General features: G+C 41.8%; 1 protein-coding gene across 9 annotated transcripts in view; it reads left to right on the top strand.

The window, feature by feature from the left end:
• FMNL2 (formin like 2) overlaps positions 1-21,706 on the top strand; it is a 320,685-nt gene that overhangs the window by 215,400 nt on the left and 83,579 nt on the right. For all 9 annotated transcript variants that reach the window (XM_047721719.1, XM_047721722.1, XM_047721718.1 and 6 more), the window contains exons 4-6: positions 2,778-2,854; positions 12,111-12,194; positions 15,474-15,626. In XM_047721719.1, the coding sequence (XP_047577675.1) occupies positions 2,778-2,854; positions 12,111-12,194; positions 15,474-15,626 (314 nt within the window). The remainder of the gene's footprint in view (positions 1-2,777; positions 2,855-12,110; positions 12,195-15,473; positions 15,627-21,706) is intronic.

The raw sequence follows: 21,706 nt of genomic DNA on the forward strand, positions 1-21,706 counted from the left end.
GATTGTGAAATGAAACCTATTGTGGGGATCTTTGGGCCCCCTTTGGGGGTCTCATCCCTGGGTCTGCCTTTTATGGGACAGGGCCAGGGGACCGGTGCTCACGGCTCACTGGTGGTACCTGCTCCTTGTCGCAGCTCCCCACGGGCATGTGATTTGTCTTTGCGGTGTTTCGAAGCATGCTGAGTACGTTGTCAAAGTGCAGAACGTTGGCAGTCATTGTTAATGTGTTAGTGAGGTGGATGCCAAGGCTTCTCCATAGCCCCGAGTCCCACTGGCAGTGGCCCAGTTCCTGAGAGAATGTAACACGGGGGCAGAGTCCCTTTGGTTTTATCTGTTATCACGCAGTTGCAAAAGTGTAGTGACTCTCAAGAAGTGTTATCTGCTCCTGTTGTCATTCCCAGTATCTCCTGGTGTTTCCATGGAGGTCTTCTGTTTTGATACACGCCTCTTAGTCCTTCAGCGGATTCTTTTTGGGTACCCTGTTGTGTCCTTAGTGCTATGCTGGGTGCTTTTGTGGCTCGTGATGACCTTCCCCCTGAGGACCCGTGAAGGCCACCAGGAACCAGTCATAACTGGGTAGGAGGCAGAGCTGGGAATGCTGAGCTGCTTTCTCAAGGTCACAAGGGCAGGCTGTCTGACATCTGTGACTCTAATGTGGGAATGGCCTTTCCAGAGCACCCAGCACCTTGGAAGTGGTTTCCTCAGCTCTGTGGCCAGAGACTCTGCCTCATCAGCAGTCCTCGTTGCTGGAAAGCTCTCCAGGGGACACTCAGGTGTCCCTCCAAAGGATACATGAAAGAGGAGGGGTGTGGCTCTTTTTTTCATTGCATTGGGGATGCTTTAATTTCATATATCTGGCTATACCTGGATTCTAACAACCAAGAAGGTCTTTGGAGTTCCTTAAGAATGGCAGCCATGTGGAAACTGTGAGACAGTTGGCTTCCTTGGGGCCTTAGTAAGGAGCATTTTGGGGGGAGAGGAGAAGAGGGTGACAGGACCCCTCCATGCTGAGCAGGGTTCCAGTCTTCATCTGGACACCAGGGGCTGCCAGGCTCTCCCCACCCCACATCCTGCTTTTCCAGCCTTCCTTCATTCCTCCTTGTCCTTGGATGCCTTCGTCTTTGGACCTGGATGACTCTCTATCCACTGCAATTGTGGCAGCAGAGAAGGGTCCCTAACATCCTGAGCTGGAATTCCCACAGCCTTTTCTTGGAAGACCATGTAATATGCAGGTGGTTTGAATTTTTAGCACAGAAAACATGGAACTCTTCCTAGAAGGCGCGGCCCATCAAATGTCCTACTTCCAGAGTGACCCAGAAGTTCAGTTAATATAAATATGTGTTTCTGGAAGAAATTGGGTTCCAGAGAGCCCACGTGCATCCTGACCCAGTGATACGTGGGGATCATTGAGAGTTGAGAGGATAGAGAAGCATACATTTACTGCCAGAGAGGGGTTTGTTGAAGAAAGAATGGCCTGAGGGAGTTCTGGAAGGATTTGTGGGATTTTGATGGGCCAAGGAATGAGGAAGGGCATTCCCAAAGTAGGAGGGACCTTCCAAATGAGGGCACCTGGGCAAAGGTAACTCTGAATGCTTATTCTTGGGAAATGTTAGGTTTTGCAGAAAATAATTAACATAGCAGTCCTGAGATGGTTACCTTAGAAAGGCCAGCTTCCCAGAGTGGCTGGCTCTTGGTTGGCAGCTGGGGACTTTTATTTCAGGAGAGTTCATAACTTTCCTTGATAAGAATGATTCACTGTGCCAACAATATGGTGCGTGCTGAAGGCCTTTTTGCTTGAGGGAGTCTGGACTTTTGGTATGTGCTAGGCAGAGGATGCTGAAGTGACCAGACCCCAGTAAAAACTCTGGGCACTGAGTCCCTGGTGAGCTTTCCTGGTAGACCCATTTTACAGATACTATCATTTGTGATTCCTCTGGGAGAAGACTGCTGCAAGCTTGTATCTGGTTTCTTCTGGACTTCAGCCCATGCACCTTTCCCTTTGTTGATTGTACCTTGTATGTTTTTGTTGTAGTAAGTCTTAGCTATAAGGACAACTATATGCCAAGTCCTAGGAGGGAGTCTTTGCAAATCATTGAAACTAGGGCGGGGGGAGTTTCAGGGACCCCTGACACTTGGGCATATTGGTGAATATTGTTGTAGGGAAGGGAGAAGTAGCCTACTTACTCAAAGACACCTAGTACATGAAATAAGAAAATCTTCCTGGTCCTTTCTCATAAGCTGACTTTCATGATAAAATGATTTGTGTCCTTTGCAAAAAGAAAGGTGAGAGAAGCCCACTTTATTTATTTTTTATTTTAGCATTTTTTTCTTTAAATTCAATTAATTAACATACAATGTATTATTGGTTTCAGAGTAGAGGTCAGTGATTCATCAGTCTTATAAAACACCCAGTGCTCATTACATTGTATGCCTTCCTTAGTGTCTGTCACCCGGTTACCATATCCCCCCACACTCCTCCCCTCTAGCAGCCCTCAGTTTGTTTCCTGTGATTAAGAGTCTCTTATGGTTTGCCACACTCTCTGATTTCGTCTTGTTTTATTTTTTCCTCTCTTCCCCCTATGATCCTCTGTTTTGTTTCTTCAATTCCTCATCAGTGAGAGCATACGATAATTGTCTTTCCCTGACAATTGCCTTATTTCACTTAGAAGCCCACTTTAAAAGCAGAGATATTTTCATATTGGGGTAAACTTATTACTAATGGCATTTAACAGCAGTTGATAAAATGTTTTGTGAGAATATGTGTTCTTGAATTCTAGAAATTCAGACGGCGTGTTCAAGAATCCACACAAGTGCTAAGAGAACTGGAAATTTCTTTAAGAACCAACCATATTGGGTAAGTGTGCCCATTTCACATTTGGCTTTAAGGCTTTTGGACACTTTACAAAGTGACTGAATCATATCCAAAGAATTAAGCTTCCTTGCTGATCATTGTAAGTCAAGAGACTGAGGTTTAGATGGGTGGAACGTTTGTTGGTGCTTGAATCGCTCACTGTACAAGAATTAGTAGAAGCAGAGTAGCCTTTGATTTGGACTGTTTATAACAATCCTAAAATTCTTTGCTTGGATGCAGTGATAGTGCTTGGTCTCTTGGGTGTGTGACCATTCCTGGCAAACTGGGGGCTCCCACCAGGTAATGAACTCAGATGCTGGCTGTCTCTTGGCTGTTGCAGAAGTTCTCCGAGCTCGTTCATTGAAGCTGCTTTATTGTCCTTTCTTCAGTTCCAGAAGGGAAGAGAAGCTGGGATGATGTCCCCTTATACCCTTCATTGCATTGAGTTGTTCTGAGTCTCTTCGTCTTGCATTCCAAAATTTTTAGGACTGGGAGTGTAAAATCCACTCCAGAAAGTAAAGCTTGGGAAATCTCAATGCTAAGCATTACTGAGAGTTTTTTATGTGGCTTGCTTCTAGCAAGTACAACTTTGAGCATATGCTCCCTTACTCCTAGAACAGCATCATTGTACAGTGCCTTAGAATAACATGGCTTACCTCTGTGGCGGGGTACCGGGTATCCTACTTTGTAGCTTTAGTTCTTCCTAAAGTACCTGTTGGACATCCAGCAAGTTATTCAGCCTCTCTGCATTTTGATTCTTGGAATTTAATGGCAGGAAGACTATAGATTTTTGATCTTTCAGAACTTTCTCCTGTGACATTTTTTGCAGATCTATTGGAAATGAAGTTTTGCATGTATGTTACGGTATAGTTTAATGGGTTATTCCATTAAAAAATATACTACATAAATAATAGTTTACTTCTACTTCAGACTGTTTTAGGTATAAGCCAATAAAATGGTTAATTTCCACAGTGATTACAGAATAAGCTTTTTAAAATTGTGGATCTGCAAGGCTAATTGATACATGACGAAGCTTGGGTGAGAATGTTCATTTCCTAGAGGATAACTGTACATTTGTCACCTTGAGAATGAAGTATTTGGAAAATAACTGATTTCTAAAGTTGATAATCACTTTGTTTGAGAAAATGGGCTATCAAACAGTGGATCATAGAATCATGACTTTAGAACCAGAAGAGAAATTAAGGATTCCCTAGTTGTTAATTTTACAGATAAAAGGCATTCGGGACCAGAGAAGGTGAGTGACTCCGGCAAAGTCCATGGCTGTACAGCCCAGGTGCTGGGGTTCAAAATGCTATGTTCTTTTTCTTATATAGTTTAATCTGGCAGCTCTTTCCTGGAAAGGAAGTAAGGTAATCAGGACTCTGGGATCAAAGCAATGAGGCTTGTCTTTTGGGGGTGAAAGTTGTAGTGATTTAATACAGTTGGGCATCCAAGCTTGGGAAATTTAAATACTTTCCAGTATTTGGGGATCAGGAACTAGATTCCATTTGGTAAGGTCCAACCCTGTACTGTTGGCACTTGGGACCGACAACGGTGGAATGAGCTGCAGCTAGGGCTTCTCAAATTGTCGATGAGCATTTCTTCAAGCACTGCTGAAATAACGTGAAATTGACCATCAAATACCAAAGCAAGACAGTCATTTCCAATACAGAGTTGGCTGAGTAGAAGAGCCCTGGTTGGGTGGGAGCCAGTGCAAATCTGTAAGCAATCGGAGTGGTGGGCTGTTTTGGATGCCGTAGGCATGTTGAACAATTCTCACATTTCTTCCTTCTTGAGCATCTGAACTTTCCCTTTGTCTACGACCTATGTGTGAGACTTTCTGAAAGCTTTGGCTTTAGCTGCAGAAACATTCATGGAGGTGCATTGTCTGGTTGTATGCAACCACTTATTAGCATAGCCTTGTGTGGAACGAAACCATGCACACCAGGGTTTGGACCTGTCTCGACTGTCCTGAAAACCCAAGCCTGTGCTGGACTCTAATTCTGATGGAAATGAACTCGCTTGACCTCGTTTGATTGGGAAATCTTCTGAATTATTCAGTAATGTGAAAATAATCAATTACTACAGTGAGGAATTCTTGGAATGCAATGGGCTATCTAAGGGATTCATAGACTTTATTGTACTCTCTTGAGGTACCGTAATAGAATGATAATTGGGTGCCCATTGGTTCAGGTTTTGCCATGCCCTTGATTAGTTATTAGATAAGTCACTTAGCTAAAGTACATAAATTCTTTGTATTTATTTACCGTGTGACCTAACTTAACTTCTCATCTATAAAATGAGGATAATGATATTTGCCAATAGAAATGTTGCAAGGTTAAATGAGATAAATTTATAAAAGACCTTATAGGGTCTCATACAAGTAATGACTCAAAATATGATAACTATCGTTAGGCTTGTTGCAAGCAATATTTAATCAATAATATTATGTATCTCTAAGGAATTCCATACAGAGATTGTACTTTTCTGTCTGAAATGACCCTGACACCTAGGAGATTGCAGTTCCCAGAAATGAAAAGGAAGAATTACATTTAAAAATCTACTTGTCCTGAAGAAGTTATTCTTGGCACACGCTTGTGTTTTAAGTTTAAAGTCTGGGGCTTTGCTGAGATAACATTCCAGGCTACAGCTTTGTCAAGTGAAGGGTCTGTTCTGAGTTTTGATATAAGCCTAAAACTCTGTAAATGGAGCAATCTTCTGAGAAAGAAAATTAATTTTCTTTGAGCCAAATTGAAATAAGAATTGGACTCGAAAAAAATCTTATTCACTTACCCTTAGGAACTATAATAATAGAGAAGAATTAGATTACGACTAATCCAAGCCCTTGAAATGACTCGAAATACCATTGAAAGGAGCCACACACTGTGAGAACACATTGGCTATGCGGTGTGAGTGGGCACATGTCATGATATTTTGGATGTCAGGATGATAAGAGTTAAGGGGTGTGGGGATGGTGGTGAGCTGGATAGGTTTATGTGCTTTATTCCATGGCACTGGGGGATAGTTTCTCTCTCCTTGGAGGTACTTTATTTTAAATAAAGCTCTCCATTATGATAGAAAATTGCTTTTCATCCTGAGTGGGAGAACATAGAAGTTCTGAAAGATGCTCATTTCACTTTATCTCATTGGAGCTGAAAGAATGGGCCTGAGGTTGTGGGAGCAATGTGCCAGCTGGCAGGGACAAGGTTTGTACAAAGGCGAAGGAGCCCGGAAACTCTCAGAGAAGGTTTGTCTTTCCTCCTGCATTTCCTGGTGTCTCGGTGACTCAGTTCTGGCTGGGCCAGGCCAAAAGATAAGAGTAAGGCTGGTTTTAACAGGTATACAACATGTCTGGGGTATGAGCATATCAAGCGACCCTATAATTAATTCATTCTCAGTTGTCGAGTCTTTGAAATCCTCAAGATTGCGATCTTATCATTTATTAAACATTTTCAGTGTGTTATTTCTTACAAAAATCTTATTATTGGCCTTTACCTCTGAGCCTGTTTTATAGATGAGAAAACTGAATCACTTATTATCTTGCTCCAGTCCACATAACCGAGAAGGACTGAGATTTGAACTTAGATACGTTCTGATGTTATCTACACTGGAAATTATTAAATTTCTTTGATTTAGGACTCCTTAATTCTCTTAAATTATTTTGCACCCTAATATGCTTTTGTTTATATGAAGTTTTTTTCTCTTAATGTTTACCATTTTGGAAATTTAAACTGATAAATGTTAATTTTGATTATTCAATCAAATTTAGTATTTATTTTAAGGTAAATAATATAAATATATAAATACAAAATGGTAAACATAGCATGGAGAACATATTTGGTGAAAAATAACTATTTTCCAAAGCAAGAAGGAAAAATTAGTGACAAGGGTGGGACTGATTTACATTTTTACACATCTCTTTAATATCTGGTTAATAGAAAGCAGCTGGATTCAGATTTCTTTGTGCATTTGATTTGTTGTAATATGTTGTATATGTATGCGAGGATATGTATGAAGAAAACCTGGCCTTACACACATACGTCACTTGAAAAAAGTATTATTATTATTATTTTTTTTAAGATTTATTTTTTTGACAAAGATCACAAGCAGGCAGAGAGGCAGGCAGAGAGAGAGGGGGAAGCAGGCTCCCCACTGAACAGAGAGCCTGATTTGGGGCTCTATCCCAGGACCCTGGGATCATGACCTGAGCTGAAGACAGAGGCTTAACCCAATGAGCCACCCAGGCGCCCTGAAAAAAGTGGTTTTTAAATAAACTTTTCTGATTATTGTGGATATTCTTTTTTTTTTTTTAAGATTTTATTTATTTATTTGACAGAGAGATCACAAGCAGGCAGAGAGGTAGGCAGAGAGAGAGGAGGAAGCAGGCTCCCCGCTGAGCAGAGAGCCCAACTCGGGGCTCGATCTCAGGACTCTGAGATCATGACCTGAGCCGAAGGCAGCGGCCTAACCCACCGAGCCACCCAGGCGCCCCTGGATATTCTTCTTTGATAGTATACCATCCTCCAAGGAGCAGTAATTAGAGTTCCTTGCAATGTGGAATCTAAAATGCTATCAGTGAGCTTTTGTACTTTGTTAAATTAAAATTTACTTTGCTGTTTTGAAAATTGAATAGGTCTTTCTACCCAGGTGTAATTTTGGGTAACATCATGAATTGGTCATCTGAAAAATATTGTTTCACTGGGTTATACCGATCTTTCAAAAGTGGAGACATTGTATTCTACAATATAAAAACAGTTGCATTTGTTAATAATTACCAGTCTCATCTGAATATACTTTAAGTACCAGGAAGTTGTCAAGCTTGTGGTCAATATAAGTATTCCAAAATATTCCTTTTTTTGGTGGAAACCTCAAATTTTATCATGGACAACAAATACCATCAGTTCTTTTCCTCGAGATGGCAAGCTCACTTCATTCACTTTTGAGAAAATGTCTGTCAGACACCCAAGACAGAATAACCACAGTTGTTAGTCATTTTACATTTCATGTAAAAAACAACAGCTAGTTCAGTCTGTGACTCAAACAACTGCCCAGGTGCTTTTCCTGGAGACCACTGTGGTCCTAGGGTAGGAGCCAAAGTACTTTATGTTGGCTTTCCATTTTGTCACATAGAAAATATAAAAGATATAACCTCAAGGGACAGGCATTAGTAATAATCCATAATTTTCATTGCTTCATTAAGGACCGTTTCAAATGAAGCTGACTTTTTATTTGCCTTCCAAGGGCCTGGGGTGAGAACACAATAAAGAGGTGTACTTTGGCCAGCTGCAGTTTTATCCACTATTCCTTTTGTACCATCACGCAGGTGCCAGCAATGTGAAAAGCCAGTATGATCTTAATATTTTTATGAAAATGGTTGTAATGTCACAAACCCCTCAGAGGGTCTCGGGGCCTCCTAGTGCTGTGGGGGGCTGCACTGAGCCCCAACTTGGGATGCCGTCTTGCAGGATAGATTTGGTAGCTGATGCTGAATCTGGGGAATGCTTACCTTCTTTCTCTTGCTTCTCATGATTTTTTTTGTTTTTTTTTTCATGATTTTTCAGCAGCTGCAGTTTCCAGCCTGTGTTAGGAGTGCCTCTCTAAGGAGACAGACAAACGGAGTTCACCCCTTGTCCCTTTATCTTGTGATCTTGGGTCTGCTTTGTTTGATCTCAGAAGTTTGGAACCAGAAAGGTCCCTTGAGACTTCATTTTCTAGAGCAGAACAATGAGATTCTAAAATTGGCAGTGGGGGCCGGGGGACAGGGCAAAGAGAAACCAGCCTTTCTGAAACAGCTTTGACCTGTCTACAATAAAGCAGTGACTCTTGCGTCTTCACTCAGATCCCTTCCTTGAGAAAGATTTTTTTCCCCCAGAGCTATTTTTCATTATCATGGTTTCTTCCAGCTCCTGAGCCCCTGATTTGGAATTTGCCTAATTCAGATTTACAACGTATGGTAATTACCCTGAATCTGTGGGGTACTCAGTAAGTGATGCGTGCTGTTGGAGTCAGAAACGATTCTAGGTTCCAAAACCTATAATCATCCAATTTGAAACGGTGTGCGTACTGGCAATATGTAAAAAAGTGTGTGGAGCATGCACAGAAGTGAAAAATGGAAATTATTTACTAGAGGAACCCTAAATTTATGATATGTCATGCATGATCACCTGCATAAATCTACATAATGGGACATCCATTTTTTTTTATGCCTTTAGATTAAAGATACTGCTTTGAAAGTTGCCCATTTTTCATCTTTACCCATTTTCTTTCTATATTGTTTTCCTTTCCCCGGAAGTTGAGTCTCACCCCTGTTCTCTCCCACACAGAATATCCCAAGTGTGGCGGGGACAGAGATTGAGAGAACCAGAGGTGAGGGAGGGGGTTGAAGACTTTTTTTTCCCTGTAAACCCGTAGCCTTTTTGCTGCAGTGACTTTGCTAACCTGGTATCATTTGACAGAGGAGATAGGTAGTCAGCCATGGTGGATTGTTCTCTTACTCTTTGCTAAATCACCTAGGGGTGTCTGGGCCAGATCATAGACCCAGGGAACATCGCATGGTTTAGAGAAACGGGGCTAGCTGTGTGGAATCGAACCTCTCAGAGGCAGGACCTGATACACTCTAGCTGACTGGTTAGGAACCGTGTGGCTTGTCCTTGCCCTTCACTTTGAACATTGTGTTAAGGCACTTAACGCTCCAAGTCAGCAAGTGAGGGTGGAGGAACCTAGGAGGGCATAGAGATGAAGCAGGAGAAGCTCAGAATAGTTTTTATCCCTGAATCAAAATATATGCATATTAGCATTTTGAGTCGAGAATCGTGGCTCTGGATGTACTTGGCTCTTTCCTTCCTTCCTTCCCTCCCTCTCTTCCTTTTTTTTTTTTTTTAAATTTTCTTCTCTGTGAGTCATTTGCCTCCTCTGCTTTGTGGCCAAACTCCCTGAGTTGGAGGTCTGGCAGTTGAGACCATGACAGGTCCACAGAGTGTCCCGGACCATCCCTATTTCTTAGGGGCCGTGTGTCTGGGAAGTCAACCAGAAGGCACTACAATAGTGGTGGTTCTCAGGTCCTACACTGGAGTGTTTTTATGAGCCACTGGGATAGAGAACGTGGAACTTAGACGGCTCTGAAGACTCTGGAATGGAGGGCGACTTTGCATTCTAAAGTGAACACCCCTGCACCCAGCCCTGGGGATTCCCGCCGCACACCTGCCACTGAGGGCCAGCCGCAGTGGTGCAGTCAGAGTCTACAGGCCAGGGCCACAGAGAAGCCTTGGAGAAGCTGTTCAGAGGCTTGAGTTTCAAGAACAGCTATCCATGGATTTCATAGTGAGTGCCGGCCTTTCTCTAGTCTCCTACCGGTTATAAACAGAAAATGTAGTGTGTGTGTGTGTTTACCTCTTTCTAGGCTTCTAATTATTAGCACTTAAAAACGTCTCATGCCTCCTGAGATCTAGTGGTATAGGGGGAATCATTAAAATAAATTAGCCATAAGTATCCCGAGGTAGATGCCGCGATCTGGTGTATGTGCTGGTCTGGAAGGGAAGTTTCAACAGGACTCAGGACCAGCTCTCATGAGGCCCGATGGGTGGTTCTTTTGCTTGCCACCCCAGTTTTTTTTTTTTTTTTAATTAACGGTTATTTGCTTCCGTGGGGCTGTATTGGGTGCCTACATTTTGTGATAGCCTGCGTGAGGCACGTGGGGGAAAATAAAGGGATACACTGTCTGCTTTTCCTGCTGTGCTGCCCTCTGGGACTCCCTGCAGGCCCGAGTTTGCAGAGTTTGCATCCCTGAGTTGGTAGAAGTATGAGAAAGAATGAGCTTGAGGGTAAAACAAAAGAACAAACAGAAACAAAGGAGAAGGAGCCCCCAAAAGAATTTTAAAACAGGCATCCTGAGTCCACCAGATTTTTTTTCTTCCTTTAAGACAAAGATTTTGAAGGGTTGCTCAACCTTAAAGTTAAAATTCAATTGTGGTGTTCTCATAGCTTATAAAACTGGCTTCCGGAGTGGCTGTCCCGTGTTTAGAGCTGGTGGGGCTTTTTTTTTTTTGCTTGGTGTTTATGGAGGAAGGCAACCAGGTTGGGAATGCATTTGGCTGATGTACCTCAAGGTCCATTTATGCTGACCTTTTGACTTATTATTTGTTGAAGTCTCAAACCCAGAGAAGGTTTAATCAGGTGTCATACATTCTTCAAAGAGGAATGTCCTGGAGGAAATCTGCAATGGGTGGTGACAGGTGCTTATCTTCCGTACCTGAAGGTTCAGCTTGACCACTGGGCTTCATTGTTAAGAGTTACTATGAAGTGCAATTGAAAATGAGTAAACATTCTCAGTAAACTGCATTTAAACCCACATTCAAAAGCAAGGTGATACTACTTAAAATGAATTAAAAAAAAAAGACATGATATGTCATGTCTTGGCTTTGCCAATGGTATGTGGTGTCTGCAAGTTTTTAAGAGGTTTTAACATTCATGGAAAAAATTAAGCAAATCATGATCCCTATTGAATTTCCAGGAACCCCTAGACACTGGTGTCTCATTGGCTAGTTGAGTGTTTTCGATGGCTTAGTGTGCCAAGGAGGAGTTGAGCGTGGACTTGGAATCACGCCTGGATTTCAGTGTGCATGTCGTCACATCCCAGGCCTGCCACATTCCCCGTGCAGTCTTGGCTCCTTGAACAGGCTGTGGGTCACTTGTGGTGGAAAATGTACAGTTAACAAGTTCCTTTTTTAGAATACTTCTTACACTTTATGCTAAGTCTCCCAAGTAGTAAAATGCAAGGGAGATGCAGGTATACATTTTGCCCCCTCTTCTTATACGTTGAAATGCTGTAGTTGTTTTTGTTTTTGTTTACCAAAGATTTATTTATTTTAGGGAGAGGGTGGGGGGGTGGGGAAAGCAGAGGGAGAGAGAGTCTTGGAGCAGACACTCCCCCCTGCGGCCCCCCTGCCCCCAACGCACAGTGCAGAGCCCGGCACTGGCTCCATCCCAGGACCCTGAGATCATAACCTCAGCCGAAACCAAGAATGAGATGCTTAACTGACTACACCATTCAGGTGCCCCAAAATGCTGTGGTTTTTTTGGTTTTGGGTTTTTTTTTGTTGCACTATGGAAAAGTTCCTCCTAGGTGTGATGGAGTCTAGGCCTTCCTCCATTACTCCCTTTCGGTGAATGTTTCTGGCAGAACAGTAACAGCGTTCCCTGGGCTCTCTCACAGCAGACCGTGTGATGAACCTCTGTAATAATTGTCTTTATTTTTTGACAGATGGGTCAGAGAGTTTCTGAATGAAGAAAACAGAGGTCTTGATGTTCTAGTGGAATATCTGTCATTTGCGCAGTATGCGGTAACGTAAGTAAAACTTGGCTTGTTGGCTTTTGAATTTCTTGTGGTCACAGAAGATGGAAGTGAGTGGCAAAATTCTATACCACACCGAGGGGAGAAACCCAGAAGCAGATGTTGTAAGGTTTAAGGAGGCTTGTTTCTACTCAAGTCATAGAATCATCCATAGAAATGCTTTTAAGGCAAAAGTAAAATAGGGAAGTAAAAATCACCCTTAGAGTCCTTATTTTTAAAAGTGCTCTCCTTAGTGCTCAGCTTACATATATCCATATGGTAGATGACCCTGGCAGTCACTGAAGGAGGTGTAAGATGTATTGCTGAGTGAATAAAGCAAGACACAGAAAAGTAACTTTTTGTTAAAAAAAATTATGTATATTTATATGTTTGTGTGTATTTGTATGTGCTAGTAAATGCAGAGAAAATGATAGCAGATATACCAAATAAAGTAGGACTGGAAAAAGGAATTAACAAGAGGCTTTTCCATTTTCTACTTTATTTGTATTTGTGTTGTTTTGACTTACCTTTCATCAGGTGAAGGGGGAGAATTGCAAAAGACCAGGAAAGAAAATCAATTTAGTTAACCTTGTTTCTTGTTAATTCATAAAATTTTCCCTTTTGCTAGGCTTCTAGAGGAATTTACAACAGAAATGAAAAGTGTACATTTGGATGAGACATTCTTTTTGTATTTACTTTTTTTTTTTTTTAAAGATTTTATTTATTTATTTATTTGACAGACATAGACCACAAGTATGCAGAGAGGCAGGCAGAGAGAGAGAGGAGGAAGCAGGCTCCCTGCTGAGCAGAGAGCCCGATGGGGGGCTCGATGCGGGGCTCAATCCCAGGACACTGAGATCACGACCTGAGCCAAAGGCAGAGGCTTAACCCACTGAGCCACCCAGGCGCCCCTGTATTTACTTCTTTAATCAAAGAATATTGCAGTATCCACCGATTCTCTTTCTCTCTGTGTCTCTGTCTCTCTCTCTCTCTCTCTCTCTCTCTCTCTCACACACACACACACACACACACACACACACACACACACAGGAAGTAATACTGTATTTTTAATTTGACCAGAAGACATTTGGGCCCAGGTGGTGTTTCTCCCCCTGCCCCCCGCCCCAATGCTTCTTTTAAAAGCAGTAACTTGTTTTTTATATTGCATCACTCCAAAGAAGTTCTAAGACTTAACCAGATGTTATAATCCTCAGCACTTCCTTAAGAATTCTTGGGAAGGAAGCTGTAATTACTCCTTTCTAGTGGATGCAGAAATTACAGTACAAACTGAAACTGGCTTGATCAGTTTCAGGTTTGATATCTCCTGTTTATGATATGGAAAAGAGTAAGAAACACCAATAGACACATTCTTGCCTTTCTAAGAAGTTGTCCTCTGAAATACAATCCTAGTTCTATAGCGTGTTCCTCCAAGGATTGTTTCTTATCTATGTCCATTGTGTCAAAAACTGCTAACCTCTCTTAAACTTAATATTATATGACAAAACACAATAATATTACCCTGCTGCATAGTTTAAAATTTGGAGGAAGAGTTTTGGAATTAAGGAAGAGCTAAGAGACTTCAGTTGTAGTGAAAAAAGATGGCATGCTATGTATTACATGTTTGCTATAATTTACCTTTTACCTACATGACAGTAGAGCTCATGTACCCAGCTTTCCCAGGCGTACCCTCACTTCAGACCAGTGGGAGAGAGCAGTGTTACCATGAGGGAATTCTAGGTGTGGCATAAGACCAAACCCAGCAGAAGATCAGAACTCAGAGTTTTGGTTTCCTTCTTTACTTTTTTTTTTTTTCTTGGCATTACCTTTACATGCTCTGCTTATTAATTTTGGTTTTGTGTTGCTTTATTTAGATAAATTATATATAGAGACATAGCTTACATTTTTTTCTTGAAGCTAATGGGTTGAAAAATTTCTTACTGTCCTTTTGGCTTATGATAATTTCCTAGCTCAGGTAATGTGCACCAGTAGGCTCATGCTCTGTTCCTAGAAAAGGATGCTTCACCAAGTTGTGTTTCTTCTCCTCCTGCTCCATGAGGTGGGCGAGCTGAGAGAAGCATAAGCCTGTGGGACAGCTGAAGGACGTGGGGGTGCTGCAGAGTGACTTGGCAAGAGTGTTGACGACACGGGTGATCTTTGGGGTGCCCTGTTGGCTTAACTTCTCCAATATCAGTTGTAGGCTTCTGTTTTTAGTGTTTAAGGATTTGATTACTCAATCCCACCTCTTTTCTGTTCAGCTCTGCTTCCTGCATCCAAAGGCGTGACAAACTTGCCAGATGCATTCACTGACAATCTGTCCTGGCTGCCGCCTGGCTTAGTATTTAATAGAGGGACAGCATCGCCTGGTTGACAGATGACGATTCTAACAAAATATTTTATTTTGGCGATGGTACCCTTATGAAAAGTCATCCTTATTATTGCCAATATGTATTGTTACTGTCTCTTCTGAGATCGCTGTCCAAACGTTCCATCTGGTATTAATTACAGCTGCCTTCTGTTTATTCTCTGTCTGATCAGGTGTTGCTGGGTGGAACTAGAGGTAGAAACAATTGATAAAATACATTTTTTTGAGAAGGCAGAGCTCCTGTCTTTGGGATGGGAAAATGCACAGAACACAAAGGCCTGGCTGTTTAAAGGTTTTGTTCCCAAAATTATACAAGAATGAGCAACTTAACTTGCCATTTATTCTAACATGGTCAACATGAGTAATAACCTCAAAAAATGTCAGAGAAACACCAGTCCTGCTTTAAAGAGCACCACATTGGGAAGAGATTCCAAAATCAAAGCAAATCCATAACTTTGCAAGTAATATATCACATATGGTTGGAAAAGTACACTTGCCAACACACTAGGAGAAAATGCTCAGTGAAAATTGATGGGTAGGAATAAATTAGTATAAGCCTACATATTGACTTGTTAAAGCAAAATGAAGACAGCTGGAAGACGTTTCCCTGCCCTTCCACCATAGCAGTGTTAGCCGTTGGTAAGTTAGTAAACCTTGTAGTAAAATACAAATGATACGTTGCTATTAATTTTTCCCTGTTGTTCGTGTGTGCGTTGGCCTTGCCCAGTATTTGTCATTTTGGATTTTCGAGGCTAGCTCTGAGTCCGTGGACATTTTTTGGCATTGGTGTTGCCTTTTCAGTTTCCTCTGCTTGGGAGGACCCCCCGCCATCGGGTGCAGATGCGCGGTCGGAAGGAGCCAGTTATGCATAGCCGTGTATTTGTGTGACTGTCCACTTTTAAGTCTTGAGTGGGATCTCTCTTTTGTTTTAGTTTTGATTTCGAGAGCATGGAAAGCACAGTGGAGAGCTCGGTGGACAAATCAAAGCCCTGGAGTAGGTCCATCGAGGATCTGCACAGAGGGAGCAACCTGCCCTCCCCCGTGGGCAACAGCGTGTCCCGCTCAGGAAGACATTCTGCGCTGCGGTGAGTTCCGTGAACCCGGAGGGAGGCGCGTTCGCTGGGCGACGCTGGGACAGCAGAGCACCTTGCTTCTGTGGCTGGCCCTGGGCCATGCAGCGCTGTATCTTTCCACACAGCACTTGCATCTCCAGTGAGTCAAAGGAGAGTTTCTTCGGGAGATCATGGGATCATGACTTGGGCAATGCTCTACAGCTTTGAATAGTTTTGGGGAAACACCAGCCCTGCATTTGGCGCAGGAGGAGAATTCTGCTGCCAAATGGTAGAGCGCAGAGGACTCCGTAGATGAGTTTCCGAAACCAGGGAGAGGCTGACTTCCTGATTTAGGCTCTGTTTTCTGGGTCGAGGCAGCGCCTCTTGAGATTTGAGGAGCTCAGAAATTCCTGGTTGACTCTTCATACTCCCCTCCCTTCTTCCAGTGGTAGCTCAGGTGTGTGTTCTGTGGGACATGTTCTTAGAGGTGCAAGATGTTGTAGTGACCATTTTTATTAACTGAATGCTTTTAAGTGGTGTTCCTTTGGTTAGTGTGCTCAGTTGTCAACCTTTTGTTTCCTCCTAAGGATTCTTCTCTAGTCTGTCATGGCTGAAATGCCACCAAGCTGAGGAAAGATGGGCGCTGACCCCCTGTATGACTAATGAGTGCAATATCACTAAGATTGTTCTTTCTTACCTACAGTCATTCATTCACCGAAAAATATTTTTGAGCTTCTGTGAATTGCCAGGCACTGTACTTAACGTTAAGGTCTGGATGGCTAAATCAGAACTCCAGCCTGTCAAGGTAGAGATGGCATCCAGAGCAAGTTCATAAATAACTGAATAAATATTTTATTAATTAGCCTTCCCTTCCCCACTGCTGCTTATTCTTTGTAACCTAAAAAATTTATGTCACTTACTCTAGGCTTGATCTGGCACGTGGATGTTGTCCCTGTCAGTGTTGAAGATTCCCATGGGTATTGGGTCATTGGTAGTAGGGTCTGTGTGTCAAGTTGTAAGACGTGAAAATGTGGCTTGCAGACTTTTCATATTATTAATCCTCTGATTACCTCTCATCCCTTTGACTTGGGTTTTGGTCATAGAAAATAAATACCTCAATAATGAAGTTCAGGTTTGCTGAAGGGTTTGACATTTGAATATGATGCTTCCGATCAACCAGTCGGATTTTCCATGTTTGGAGATGCCAAAAATATTAACGGGTTTTGAATGGTTTAACAATAATGAAGAGCAGTGTTTCAGTCCATCTCGTGGTATTTGCAACATGCTGAGAGCTCTATCACTAGCTAGCCTTCACCAACTCTACATGTGGACAAGGCTGATTTGGAAGTTGAAGAAAGGCCAGTCGTGTGTGAAGAATTCCCTTAATGACCTTTGTGTGTGAATAGAGATTCTTATCCTTAGTACAGATATAATTATATGTAAGGAATTTAATTGATAAAGTACATTTTAAGTTGCTTTTTTGTCGTTTCTTACCTGGAATGTATCACCTATTGGCCAGCTACCACCTCAATAAAGATCCATTTTCCTGATTAATAATTTGTTAGGGCTAATATTGAGTTATGAGGACTGTTCATTGAGAGCACGTTGTTTGTGGAAGAGTGGAGGAGTCAGTAAAATATGGAAATATCTTCGATTCAAGGAGAACTGTAGTCCTGTACCCTAGAAGGCACGGGACAGGGACATCCGTGTCCAGCCTGACTTGCTTGACACTTGGCTCAAGGTAGATCTTGCTAGAATTCATTTTAAATTGGAAAAATAGACCCAAAATGTAGAGATAGACATGATGGAAATGCTCTTCTGAGAAACGCAGGAAGTATCTGAACTTTCTGGTTGGCAGATGTGCTTGAAAATGACCAACTAAGAAAGCCATATCACATTCTTCTGTCTTGCATCTGAACAGTTTCAGGCTAAGGAACGGAACATTTGGGTTTCCCTTGACTCTTCCTTCATGGGTTCTAGAAACTCAAAATCAATGTGGCAGTAACTTTCATGCCCCTTATTGACCTGATGCTTAGTTGTTTGCTTTTGTTTTTAAATAACATATATCAATGACATTCCATCCAGCTCTTGTGGTTCATGGATTTGTGCCTGGAATGTAATTCTGTATATGGTCATTTGATAGCATCTGTGATTTAAAAAAACCAAATGAACAGCGATCAGAAGTACAGGCATGTGGTACATGTTGCTTTTCATATACCCAAAGATTGTTCACATTTCTTTTCTCTTCCTCCTCCTTCTCTCCCCTTTCTTTCTCTGCTCCTCACACTTCCTTCACTTTTTGGATTTCTTTTCGTTGTCTTCTTTTCCATTCTGTCATCTCCTTTCTGATTGTCTTTGCCTCCTCTAAGTTGTCCTTTCTCCTCCTACTGTCTCCCCTTCATCTGGTTCCATTCATTCCTTACACCACCACCAGATGGTTTCTGGGCCTGAGTATCTTCAGTTCAAATGCCACCAGAGCTGCTTCTCTCCCTGTTGTCTCTGGAGCAGCTTCAGTTTACACACTGGTGATGAGGCTTCAAACCGGAAAAACTCGTAAGTCACGGGTGAGCATGATGGCCATGAGAGCTCATCATGCATGGTGGCAGGGTATCATGACTGCTCCCATGTTATAATATGATGACCTCATGGCTCCCCATCACCCTGTACTGGAACAAAACCCACTGCCTTTTAAACTTTGATATACTCTGTTACCATATTATTATTCTTTAATCTAAGAATTTGATCCTCTAAGGTGTATTATATTCATGTTGCCATTTTTTGGGAAAGCATAAAAGGGTATTAATTCATGTTCTGTAGCTTATTCTGGTAGCTTTGTTTGATGGGAATATGTCTTCTGGATCCAAATGCAGATTTTAGTTCCCTCCTCTTAATCTCCAGATAAGAATGTAGATTCAGTGATCTCATCCTTTATCACTTGGCAAAATGTGTTAGCTAAAGCTGGAAGAGGAAATGAGATTTTAAGAAATTTAAAACACTTTGTAAGTGGGACTTGATTACAAAAAACACCATTTTTAAAGAAAATTGTGATGTTGATGCACACTCTCCTCTTTGTATTCAGACTTCATTTTTTTTTTTAAATTTCTTTTTAAAAGATTTTATTTATTTATTTATTTATCTGACAGAGGGAGAGAGATCACAAGTAGGCAGAGTGGCAGGTGCGGGGGGGGGGGGGGGGAGCAGGCTCCCTGTTGAGCAGAGAGCACAATGTGGGGCTCCATCCCAGGACCCTGGGATCATTGACCTGAGCCGAAGGCTGAGGCTCAACCCACTGCACCACCCAGGTGCCCCAAACTTCATTTTTTAACTATTTAAAATGGATTAGTAAAAATTTTAGGACATGACATTCACCTTGATATATCAGGTATTAGATTCTATATTACATGAATTTGTCAGCTTGGCCAGTGGTAAAAATTCTGAAACTGATGGAGTAGTGACCAGAATTGTACGGTGTTGTAAGCCAGGAGTCTTGCATGCCTTCAGTTAAGATTTCTGTTAACGTGGCTATAGGTCTAGCTAAAATAAATGGTGCTGTATATGCATGTGTGTACATACTAGGTTTTGGAAGACAAGGATTGTATTCAGATGTAAGGGAAAGTGATTTTTTTTTTTAAGATTTTATTTATTTATTTGACAGACAGAGATCACAGTAGGCGGAGAGGCAGGCAGAGAGAGAGAGAGCAGGAAGCAGGCTCCCCACTGAGCAGAGAGCCTGATGCGGGGCTCGATCCCAGGACCCTGGGATCATGACCTGAGCTGAAGGCAGAGGCTTTAACCCACTGAGCCACCCAGGTGCCCTGGGAAAGTGATTTTTAATTTTTAAGAATGATTGCTTAATGCCATTAGACTTAAATAAGGAGTGACATAGGCAATAAATAAAAGTTTTGAGTTTTTAAAGAAATCCATGGAGCACTAAGAGCCTGAAAGAAGGGGTCAGATTTTAACTGGGCCTTTGGGTGACGGCCAGAGTTGCTATTCAGGGTGAGGAAAGTGCTTCTGGTGGAAGTAAAGTGAAGAAGCATGAGAGGAGCAAAAGCTTACATCAAAGGTCAGGCATGTTTGGGGAAGAGGAAAGAAACTGTCTTTTCTGGAGTAGAAGCTTTGTGATGGGGTAGAGGGTGGTTTAATGGCAAAATTGGGTCATATACATCCAAAGCTGGCAAGGCCTCGAGGGTCATCCCGATTGACCCTTCCCAGTGCGCTGAGGAAAACAACACTCACGTTTCCTCTAAAATGTGAACTTACAAAAGTATTTATTCCTAAGATACCCCCAGAACAAATTTCACTGTTTTTCCTGAGATCATTATCTTAAAGGAATGACATTTCCTGAATAGTCATCATTCTGTTGACCACCTCTATCTTTAGTGAATTTACATAAAGAGATGAAGAGTTCAGATTTAGATCCTTGTTGATAAACATTTTTTCCCTCATGGGACTAATTTTTTTAAGTATTTAAAAATAAGCACAGAGATGTAGATAACATTGATATAATTTTTACTCGGGAGGAAAATATTGAGTGTTTGTTCCGTGCCAGGCACGGTTCTAAGGACCTTTGGTGATTTACCACTCACAGTGGTTTAATGAGGTAGTGGTGACTGTTATCCCTACAAAGAAACTGGGGTCTGTAGTGGCTAAGCAACTTGCCTGGGACCAAACAAGCTAGTTGTAAGAGGTAGGACTGACTCCAACTCCCAAACCATGTTGCCCTGCCTGTTTATGCACAGGGGGTTTTTTTCCTCCTTCATAGATAGCCTTTTTTAATCAGGGTGTCTACGTGTCTTTATGGGAGATGTGCCCTGCGGGAGGGGCTTTGCCAATCCTTCTCAGAAGATGGGCCTTTTTCCACTTTGCACAGAGATGCTAGAGGATCTAGCGGAGACCTTGAGTGACATGCTGGTCAGTAAGGCTGATCAATCGAGGTATTACAGAACAAATTAACACAGAAACATGAAAAAGTGTTTACTAAACAAAGGACAAGAGTAAGGCAGAAAGTTCTGTACTGATAAAATTTCATGGTCACCTATTTGAAGTTCGGAAGGCCATTGAAAAGGAAGCTTATTAAGTGAAAAAAGTGACTTTTTTTTTAACCACAGGGGGGTTATGAGTGAACTTTTCTCAGGTTTTAGTTTTTATGATGTTTTCGAACTGACCTAAAATACATGTAGTCTATACTTGTGAATCAGGGAGAGGCCACATAATAAAGAATCTTGAATTTTGGAGTTTGGTTTTTATCTGGTAGGCAACGGTAGGGGAAGTCCCATGAGGTGGTTGATCTTTTCAGGTGTGTAGGGTCTGGGGAATGTTCTGGGTGTTGATTGGAGGAAAAGATTGCTGTTGCTCGAATCTATGAAGACGGTACCTGAAAAGCAGAGCAAAAGGCCAAGTATGAAGATATTCTGGTGACTTGGTGGCCTTAGGGGTAAAGAGAAAATTTTGCATATGATTGATTAGAAGAGAAATAGAATCATTAGTAGAAATAGCAGAATTGGAATCTGGAAGGGATCTCGGATGTGATTAGTTGGATGTGGTTTGTCGATGAGACTCTGCACTAAGACCTTACTCTCTGAGGAGTTACCTAGTTCCCGCAGACTGGTTTCTGTGTGCACACCTGTGGCCCATAGAGTTGATTAGGCTCTAGTGCAGCAAATACTTGTGTTCACAGCAGTTGTCCTGATTTTACTTAGACATATGGGAACACCAACTCTTTACCAGTTGGCTTGTAAAGTCAGAGGTATTCTAGAAGAGTGGAGCTCTTGGAAGCTCTTCCAAGTTCTTCTATTTCAACAGTAGCATTTTACCTTCAATTTTAATTGTTGGGGGAAGAAAATAATGTGACCTCTTAACTTTAAACCACTGTGGTATGAGATAAAAAAAGATCTCTGAATTGTGTAGTTGGAAGCTAAAGCACTTTTTACTTTGATTCGCAACAAGGAGAACTCATTTCTGTTCATTTTCCAGTTTATTTGAATTAGGGATATAATTTCTAAAATGATCACTGTCCTCTATTCTTCTTCCCTTTTCTGCCCCCAAGTTAGACAAAATGAACTCAGATCTTTTATAGTCATCGGAATTGAGAGTTGTAAGCTGTATTTTGT

This window comes from Lutra lutra, chromosome 3, assembly GCF_902655055.1.
Source record: "Lutra lutra chromosome 3, mLutLut1.2, whole genome shotgun sequence".
NCBI lineage: Eukaryota > Metazoa > Chordata > Mammalia > Carnivora > Mustelidae > Lutra > Lutra lutra.